This window comes from Lycium barbarum, chromosome 10 (genome assembly GCF_019175385.1).
Source record: "Lycium barbarum isolate Lr01 chromosome 10, ASM1917538v2, whole genome shotgun sequence".
Classification (NCBI taxonomy): Eukaryota; Viridiplantae; Streptophyta; class Magnoliopsida; order Solanales; family Solanaceae; genus Lycium; species Lycium barbarum.
In genome coordinates, this window is record NC_083346.1 from 30,132,903 (window position 1) to 30,143,361 (window position 10,459).

At 35.6% G+C, this 10,459-nt stretch overlaps 1 protein-coding gene across 3 annotated transcripts; it reads right to left on the reverse strand.

Moving 5' to 3' along the window:
• Positions 1-5,356: 5,356 nt before the first annotated feature.
• On the reverse strand, positions 5,357-9,727 carry LOC132614559 (uncharacterized). 3 transcript variants are annotated; one of them, XM_060329025.1, is made up of 7 exons: positions 9,461-9,721; positions 8,455-8,713; positions 7,955-8,197; positions 7,666-7,872; positions 7,426-7,518; positions 7,219-7,320; positions 5,364-6,215 (listed from the first exon to the last, which is right to left on the reverse strand). In XM_060329025.1, exons 2-7 carry the CDS (start codon positions 8,509-8,511, stop codon positions 5,970-5,972), a joined length of 948 nt encoding a protein of 315 aa, XP_060185008.1. In that variant the 5' UTR covers positions 8,512-8,713; positions 9,461-9,721; the 3' UTR covers positions 5,364-5,969. The 3 variants fall into 3 exon arrangements, with proteins under 3 accessions (XP_060185009.1, XP_060185008.1, XP_060185010.1); XM_060329026.1 differs by lacking the exon at positions 7,219-7,320 and having other exon boundaries at positions 5,357-6,215; positions 9,461-9,727; XM_060329027.1 differs by lacking the exon at positions 8,455-8,713 and having other exon boundaries at positions 5,366-6,215; positions 9,461-9,715.
• Between the last annotated feature and the right edge of the window lie 732 nt (positions 9,728-10,459).

Below are 10,459 nucleotides of genomic sequence, written 5' to 3' on the forward strand. Positions count from 1 at the left end.
TTTTTGAAGCCCTACTTTGATCTGAGCTTTTTCATAATCATTCTCTATATATGTATTCGACGAGCCTGAATTTTCATCAAAACCAGTAATTTCTCTTTTAGCTTCAACAATTAAATTTTTCTTTCAAAGTTGTTTTCCTAGAGAAGTGTAATTATAAAATGACTAAAGTATTGATACATCTATTAAAAGAACATGAATTGGTGATGGACAACTCCTATAGCTAAATAACAACATTCATCGCTAATTCTGTTTAGCGACAGTTAGACAAAATATAAAAAAAATCTATTATCTACCGACTATTTAGCGGCAGATGTTCGATCCCGAATAGAGGAAACAATCTTCGTAAAGTGGGTTTTTATGATCCGATAAAGAATTAAACTATTTAATTTTAATTTTTATAGTTACGAGCAGTGCAAATACAAGTCAAAACATGTGAACCAATTATTGTATATTATGATAAAATTCTCAAATGTATTCAATTCTTGTTATGGATTCAACTCTATACTCATAATTCATTCTTATTATAAATTATATACATTTTTTTAAGAGAAACAAAATTCACGTGCAACGCACGTATGCTAAAACTTGTAAGATTCTAAAAAGCTAATCCCACTTTACTCCACTAACATTTATGGGCTGGGAAATGATACCCTCTCCAAATATTGAATGAGAACGATAACCCCCTTATGCAATAATTTTCGATAAAAAAAAATTAATAAAGATTTTTTTTCTTTCTAGAATTAAAATACGAAAAATATATAATTCTTACTATTATCCTATTCACTTATTCTGTTGAAAATAATGTACTTCTTATAGGATATAATAGCTACTTGAAATAATCTGTTAATAAATTTTAAGCTATGTGACATTCGTTTTACTTGCATGTGCATTAAACTTTTGGATTCTAATTGCACATCAACAGTCTACCTAATTTCATCCTCTAATTACCTTTGGATCATCTATGAATATTTTGTATAGTAGTGTAGACATTGAAATTTTAATCGAATTAATCCATACAAAATTTGGATTAAATTCTAAGTTATTGACATGTTGACCAAGTCAAATTTTGGTTAATAAAGTCGGATTAATTATTTAAGTCAAAATTACATGATTTGAATGAAATTCAAATTACATCTGGGTTTAATCCATTAAGTTGGGCCTCTATAAGACGAGTCCAACCCACATCTTTCTAGCCCAAGGTCCGCTAGAATTTGTTGGAGACCAAAATACACCCAAGCCGTAGCTCACACTTATATAAAGAGGGTCACATATCCCCTTTTGAAGACATCTTAAAAGTGATATAGCATCTTGACATCTTGAAAGTGGCATACCATCACTAGAGGCAAAAGGAGAGCAACGACATCTATATAAGTCTTCTTCAAAGGTCTTCAACAAGAAGGAGAGTTCGAGAGATGTCTGCCCTCAAGAACAATCCAAAGTGCTGCTCAAAGTTCTTCCAAGATTCAACACATCAATAGAGAAATTCATCCTTCATTCAAGAAAGACACTACATTGGCCCTCAAATCAAGGCGAACAACACAAAGATTAGAATCAAGGATTACATCCAGAGTTGTACTCACAAAATAATCAATAAAATAATTTTTTCTCATATTTATTTTATGATTGCAGTTATTTATTTTCTGCTAGCAAAATTTATTGCGAACAATTTTTTGGCACGCCCAGTGGGACCAACTCTGCCCTTCATCTCTTTATCTCCAAAATCAAATCTGCAAATTCTCAAATCTACTACTATGTGGCCTCGGAGAAAGGTTTTGATGTTCCATCCACAAGTGTTATTGTTATTGCTTGCCTAATGACTCGTAGCATGTTCAAAGCTGGTGGTTTGGAGGAATCGAAGTGTTTCATCTCCTTGAAGACGTTAGACAAAGCCAAACCAATGATGTCGACTGCAACATCTGGGGGCAAAACCTCATTTTCATTGTCTGGAGAAGTTTCTCAAGCATGCTCTAACTTCTACGAGTCTGAGCCCTTGGTGGATTCTTCAACTTCTAATGTGGTGAGTGCCATAATGACCAATGCGACCAACGCAGATGAACAACTCGCAGCAATGATGCAAACTATTGAGGCGTTTAGGAAATCCATAGAGGACAAAGATCTTCAAATAGCCCAACTGATGAACAAGTTGGAACTCTACAACCCTGGCGAGTCAACTCACATCCTAACACCATAAGGAAAGAAGGTTGAATCTGCTACCAAGTTGTCCAACGCTCAAAGTGAAAATCGAGTTACTTCAGTTGCAACGTTGTCTATCCAACAACTGCAAGATATGATAATAAACACCATTAGGGCTCAATATGGTAGACCATCACAAAGTTCATTGTACTATTTTAAGCCATATACCAAGTGAATTGATTGTCTGCCTATGCCAATTGGTTATCAACAGCCAAAGTTGCAACAATTCGACAGCAAAAGAAACCTAAGACAACACGTTGCACATTTTGTGGAAACTTGTAGCAATGCTGGAACATATGGTGATATGCTTGTCAAACAGTTTGTTCACTCACTGAAGGGAAACGCCTTTAATTGGTACACCGATCTCGAGCAAGAATCAATTGATAGTTGGGAGTAACTTGAAAAGGAGTTTCCCAATCGCTTTTACAGCACACCTCGAATGGTAAGCATGATACAGTTGACGGCCACCAAGCAACGAAAGGATGAATCAATGATTGATTACATCAACCACTGGTGAACATTGAGTTTGGACTACAAAGATCGTTTCTCAGAAATGTCTGCTGTTAGGATATGCATCCAAGGAATGCACTGGGGCCTCACACACATTCTCTAAGGACTCAAGCCATGAACTTTTGAAGAATTGACTACACGAGCACATGACATGGAGTTGAGCATCGCGACTCATGGGACAGCTTCACACGTTTTCAATCCTAGGAAGGAAGAGAAAGAATTCAAGCAACTGTCAAGGCACGAAACTGAAAAAACCATGGCGGTAGGAACAACATCTATAAAAGTTCCCGCTAAACAAAAAATGAAGGATGAAACGCTTTACAAATTCTTTCGTCAAGTCTTTGGAAGGATGAAATGCTCTTTGTATGTCTTCCTCAAAATGACATCTACTTCTCTTGCCAAGTCGCATGGATGAGATACACCATCTAGACAAAATCTTGCTCACCAAGGTTGAAAGGCTATTGTAGTCTCCTCGATCAACGTCGCAAGGAAGGTGGTTACTCTAAGTGATCTCTCTGATGCCTCAGGAAAGGTGGATGCACTAAGTCTTGTTCCCAAGAGGAATGAAGCCCATCCAAATACGTGACAACAAAGACGCCAAGTGATGTCTTGCCAAAGTTGCAAAACCGCAAGGAAGGATGAAACACCAAGTGGTCCTTCGCCAAAGTAGAAAACCCACAAAAGAAGGATGCGCCAAAAAGTTTCTCAGTAGAGCTAGAAAGAGGGATGCAACAAGTTTCATCAAAATCGGACGGATGAACACTCCAAGTAGTTCCGCGCCAATCAATAATGGATGAACTTTAAAGTTCGTTGCTCTATTTATGGCTTCAAGAGAGGGTGGTAACATCACGTGCATCTTCTCGATCTGATATCGAGACCATTTACATCCTCGTGCCAGATTGTGTCACCAACTTTGATAATTTATTTCAGTCGATTCAGAAGGAGTTTCATCTTGATTTTTGGATATATCATAGCCATCAACGTATTCTTTATACAGAATCAAGCCGCTCATCATTTGGACACTCCAATCTCAAGTTATGGAGCTTTCCGTGAGACTACACAGTGCTGAGAGAAGAACCGCCAGATCTGGAGACCATCTTCAAAAAATTATTCCCATCAATCCAGAAGGAGTTCAATGTTAATTTTTGGATATGTAGTAGTCCAACGAGTGTAGCATTCTCAAAATCAATCCTTTCGTCATTCTTCTGCTCCTACGCCAAGATACGGATGTTTTGGTGAGACTACAAGAAACTATTTGAAGAACTACCAGATCTGGAGACCAAATTCAAAAATTAATTTTCGTCAATCCAGAAAGAGTTCGATTGTGATTTTTGGATATGTTGTATTCCTATGAATCTATCATCTTTAGAATGAAGCCTCATGTCATTTGGACATACCTACACTGATTTACATTCGTTTTGGTGAGACTGCGTGAAACTGTCATAAGAAATTGCAGATATGGATCTCAACTTTAAAAATTAATTCCCGTCATTCCGGAAGGATTTTTATTTTCATTTTTGGATATGTTGTAGCCTTGGATATATTCTTTCTACAGAATCAATCCGCCCATCATTTGGACACTCCAATATCAAAATATAAAGTTTTCCGTGAGATTGCGCGAAGCTGTGAGATCATGGGCTAGAAGTGCATATCTTCTCCAAAGTTCAATACAAGCTCTAAAAAAAAAGGATTTGCTGAAGGAGTAATAGAAGTTTTCATCTGATGGGATATCAAGAACTTAAAGCAAATGTAAAAATTCTCAATGCAAAGCATCTTCTTAAATAGAATTTCTTAGTTGGTTGAATGAGGGCTTACCAAGATTAAGTTGGATGAGAATTTATTTTCTCCAAATTTGGCTTAGAGTGATTAATGTCTTCAAGAAAACAAAAGGAAAAAATACATACTTGATTGGTGTTCAACAAGGAAATGAAATCAAATCAGATTACTCAAAAAGAGTAAAAGGAAGAGCAATATTTTCTTCAATTCATGTGCATTAAATTAGTTCCTTACCAAGTTTGCAATGGAATGATTATTGCTCTACATGGAAACATATGTGGAAGGATCTCTTTGCCATATGGAGTTATAATACAACTTTGGTATTTGAATATTGATCAAAAAAATTGTGGCAATAAATTTTTCCCCAAAATTGGCAGAAGAGAGTTGTCTCTTTTTGGCTGTTCAAATTCAAGTAACATTAACTTTTGAGCCACATCTCAAGAAAAGTCACCGAAAACAAGTATCAAGGAAGTTTATACGAAGACCAAAAAAACAAGTGGTCTTCATGGGTACTTCAATTCTCGCCTACAATTTCGGCTAGCCTACACCTCGACAAGTCTTGAAGTAGGGGGCATCTGTAGACATCGAAATTTTAATTGAATTAATCCATACAAAATTTGGAATTCTAAGTTATTGACATGTTGACCAAGTCAAATTTTGGTTAATAAAGTTGGATTAACACTACAAAAAACGCGGCATTTAGCCACGCGAACAATCGTGGCTAAAGGGCACCTAAACCGTGGCTACCAGTATCTCGCCACAATAAGTTAGCCACGGTTACAAGCGTGCCCATCAGGGGCGTCGCTCGCGCATTAGCCACGGTTTTTGCGTCCGTGGTAACCTTTATTTGGCCACGGTTTATTTTATCTTTAGCCACGGTCCAACCATGGCTAAATTTTGCAGCAGAAAAATGAAAATATATTTGGAATTTTTAATTACCCACACGAGAACCGTGGCTAATTTAAGGGATAATGTAAGTAGTATACAAATTCAGTTATACTTTTTAGCCACGGTTGAACCGTGGCAAATGTGCTCAGTTTTTTTTTTTTTAAATAGAATTATTTCCCTACATTTTCCTGGTATCAATACATAATGATAAGCATTCACTAATACATTGGGCATAATACACAAGATCAAAGTTTCAATGTTCTACTTATCATATATCTCAAATTAAACATAAGTTTCAAGCGTTGAATAGACAAAAAAGCCACCACAATTACTAGTGTAATGGAAATACAAAATGTTATGTACACTACATATTTAGTGGTTCAAAAACATACTATGCACAAAAGGCTAAGAAGAATCTAAGTTGAAACTAGGCAACTCACTACCAAATTTAGCTTGTAAAAACCTATGAAGAGTTGCCAAGTGATTCTCATTTTGCGCAAGCCGTTCCTTGGTCTCCACAAGTTGTTCCTTGGTATCCTCAAGTTTTTCTTTGGTCTCTTCATATCCAATGAGCTTCTCTTTCAAGGTTCCTACATGCTTCTCTAGGTCTTCAACACGTAGATGAGACATATTACTAGAACCACCAAGATTCGCATGACTAATGAATGTTTAGGCATTCCAAAAGCAGTCGAGGGGCAAATATTACCACCCAAACCACGCACACGACCAGAATGTTCAGCTCCATATACTTTTCCAATAGCATCATTAGGATGAGCCAATATCTTCAACGGAACACCTAAAGTGGCAGCATGTTCTTGATCTTGAGATAGATGCTCCGATATTTTATCCTACAAGTAAAAGAAAATAAATGAGATATTTCATACCAATGCTGCTAACATCCCAGGGGAAAAGAAAGCATTATCACTAAACTAGAAGTCCAACTACAAACTAGGAGAAAGCAAAGCAATTAATCATTTTGGTAATGGTTAACAAATAGATCAACATGTTAGGAGAATGGCCTAAAGACATGTACAAGCGGCAAAAGACACACTAAAAAAGATAACGACATCATAATTGATTACTACAAGACCTTATTTAATATTAATGTCTTTATAATCATATTTGCAGATTGGGGATGTGGGTTGAATGTGACATCTTCAAGCTCAAATTGAAGACGTCCGAAATTACTACCAGCTCTACTCAGTTTTCCATGAATGACTAGCATATGCATGTCCAGCTAGAGTACGAGGCTGGGCATCAAAGGTGAAACAGGATAGAAGTGTGGGGTGTTCTGGACATTAGAGTTATTAGAACTGTACACTGAATGTTTTCTATATATATTGTAACTGTACACTGAATGTTTTCATAGAAATAGTAAGTATTAAGTTTGTATTGAATCCTATCAGATAGATGGCAAGAGTGTGGCTAAAACCCAAGGACAGACTGGTACTTAACATATTTTAACATTCTAGAGCCTAAAACACAGCTCATGCCTTAAGGACAACAAAAAAAAAAGGACAAACACACACTCCCTATACATTTAGCATGTCAAAATGCATAACTGGTGAGATAAAATAGTAGTTGCACCCAAAATCCTACTCCTATTTTTCAAGTTCAGCACTCCACACTCACTTACTTAGTCAGCTATTGAGTTCAGGAGGGAAACCAGAGTTGATGCATTTTTTACACCATTAAGGACTTATAGTTGAGCACTAGAAGGTTCACAAACTCATTGTTCTCATCAGATACACATAATAAAGGGAAACAAATAAAGTCCATTTTTGAGAAAATTATCACCAGAAAACAACATTATAACTGAAATTTGAAAATGGATAAGTGTTTGGAACTTACAGCTATAATCTTCCCTTCTTCATTCACATAGTTGCCATTCTTTTTCATTAAAGTTGACAAAATAACCTCACTTCGGCACACAGGCCTTCCATGTTTTTTCTCCTATCATTAATCAAGTATAGATTAAAAAACAAAGTAGCATGCAACACATTTTATTTGGTATAATAAAGTGATTTTCAAAACAAAATTCAAGGTAAAGAAACTTACCATTTGACGACCTCTCCTTGCATTGCTTTTGCTACCACCGGCATGCGGGACTTTAAGTTTACTTCGATTTCTTGTATTTTGTTCACTTTGTTTCTGCGATTCTCAAAGATCAATTTAATTAATTATATATATATATATATATATATATATATATATATATATATATATATATATATATATATTGATTTTATTGGACATGAATTAAGTGAGATAACTAGACTTTTATGAAAGAACAATTACCTTCATCTTCTCTTCTTGATAGTGATGCACAAAAGCAGCCCACTCAATAGAATCCACGTATTCCGGAGGATTAGCAAGTATCTCTTCCTTACTTTTGTTAGGGTAGAAGGTTTTATTTCTTAATGTATATTTATAGGCCCTCCATCTATCGCGTAAAGTATGCATCACCCATTTAATTCCAACAACATAATCAAACTCAAAATTCTCCTTCAAATGAATTTACATTCATGAACCAATATTTAATGAAAAAAGATATACTAATTGAACCTGAAAAAATTAAGATAGTTACCTCAATAAGCTGCCACTGTAGGCGATTTTTCGCGTCTGTCATTCCATCCCATCTCTCAACTGATATTGGACAAATTATTGACTTTTGAGAAAGTTTGCCAAGAAATCTAACAAGCAAGTTTGAACCATTATCACTTCCTTGTCCATCCCCGTTGAGTTCCACCATAATTTTTTTTATTTTTTTCCAAGTTCCAAACACGATCTGCTTGCATCTTTTGAGTTGTAATTTCTCCAGTCGAAATATCTATCATTTAACAAGCAATCATCAACATTAATGAGAAAGCGGAATTGCATTCTTATGTTTCCAGGAAAGTGGAATTCAATTCTTTTGTTAACAACAACATAAGATGAAGAGTTAGAGTCTTCATTTCACACACAAACACACATTCCATACCTAAACAAGAACAAGCAAACAGAAAAAATTCCAAGATATAACAGTTTTAAACAACCAATCAAACTCCATTATTTCAATTCAACAATTGCATTAAGTTTATCTCTAACCTCTGATATTGACAAGTAAGGGCTCCTCTTTCTCTTTCTGCTGTGAGTTAGCTTCATTAGAGATTGACGAAGAATTTAAGTTGTCATCACTGAGTGTAGGGGTTTCTATGTTCTCATTCTCATGTTGGGCATCAAATTGATCACCACTAATTTGTTGCTGCAGATTTTGAGAAGTTGGGCTATTATTATCAGCTTGCTGTCCTCTTAAACTTTCCAACAGTGCTTGAGCTGAATTCTTGCGTTTTCTTTTCATGGTCTCCTAGAATATGATAGTTTTCATGCAGAGGTTACTTTAAAGGATACACAACTTTAAGTTACTTAAATCTATTGAAAAGAGGGAGAAGACAACACTGCAAGGACAACTAGAATAAACTGAAACAAGCCAAGTAGATTAACATGTCCTAATTCTATTTCCATGACACAATTTTGTGTGAAGATAATTTCACCAATTAAATATTTCATCTTCCATAAACCAAACGGTACAAATTTCAAAATATTTCATCTTCCAGAAACCAAACGGTACAAGCATCGCATAGCACTTACTCAAAGTTCAGCAAAGACTCAGTAGCTAATATAAATCTGTGATCGAATAGTCGAATAGCTTCTTCTAATTATCTAATACCATAATAAAGTCACACTTTCTCAACTCACTTCTCAAACAGTTTCAACATAGGCTACACTTGCCTATAGTTTAAATCCATTGAAATTGAGTTATGAAAACAGAGTTACACTTAATCCATAGTTGGTGTTACATATAGATGCTTCGCTCCCAGTAGTGGTAGTTTTATTAATCAAAAATCACAAAAGCAATTCCACACACAAAAGTACCTCAAAGTAAAACTCACGAACACAAGCGACCAAAGCCAAATTTCTTTCATGCATAGGGAATTTCTTTCCAAAATTGTTCCTTTCCCTAAAAACTTTCAGATTTTGCACAAAAAGAAACCCTAAAAGGAACCCATTGAAGATTGAACAAAAAAATTTACCACTTTCAAACATTTGTTACCTGGAAGAAGCGATTCTACAATTTTCCGCTACTATTCGAAGCTATGCACGGTGAATCAGTTGAATTTTCATGAAGCAATCGAATGATTTTGGTGGAGTACGAATTTTGGGTGAAGTTTTTGGGTGGAAAGAGCTATTGTTGAAAGAGAAAACTAATAAACACCAAAAGAAAAATAAATGGGGGGAAATGAAAATAAAGGGTGGGAGTGAAATTTAGTACCCGCCTTATTTGCCCACGAAATTTTGCCATCGGTTCTAACACCGTAGAAAATTTATCATTTTTTGGTTAGTTTTGTCACGGTTTTTGGAACCGTGGCTAAAAAACCGTGGCTAAAAGGCGCTTTTGTGGTAGTGTAATTATTTAAGTCAAAATTACATGATTTGAATGAAATCCAAATTACATCTGGGTTAATCCATTAAGTTGGTCCTCTACAAGACGAGTCCAATCCACATCTTTCTAGTCCAAGATCCGCTAGAATTTGTTGGAGACCAAAATATACCCAAGCCGTAGCTCACACCTATATAAAGGGGTTACATATCCCCTTTTGAAGACATCTTAAAGTGATATAGCATCTTGACATCTTGAAAGTGGCACACCATCTTGACTAGAGACAAAAGGAGAGCAACGACATCTACATAAGTCTTCTCCAAAGGTCTTCAACAAGAAGGAGAGTTCGAGAGACGTCTTCCCTCAAGTACAATCCAAAGTGCTGCTCAAAGTTCTTCCAAGATTCAACACATCAACATAAGTTCATCCTTCATTCGAGAAAGACGTTACATTGGCCCTCAAATCAAGGCGAATAACATAGAGATTAGAATCAAGGGATACATCCAGAGTTGTACTCACAAAATAATCAATAAAATGATTTTTTCACATATTTATTTTATGATTGCAGTTATTTATTTTCTGCTAGCAAAATTTATTGCGAACAAGTTGTAATTAATTCAATCCACTAAGATATAGTTCTCAACAATTTCCACGTGAATCGATTTTTCAAGC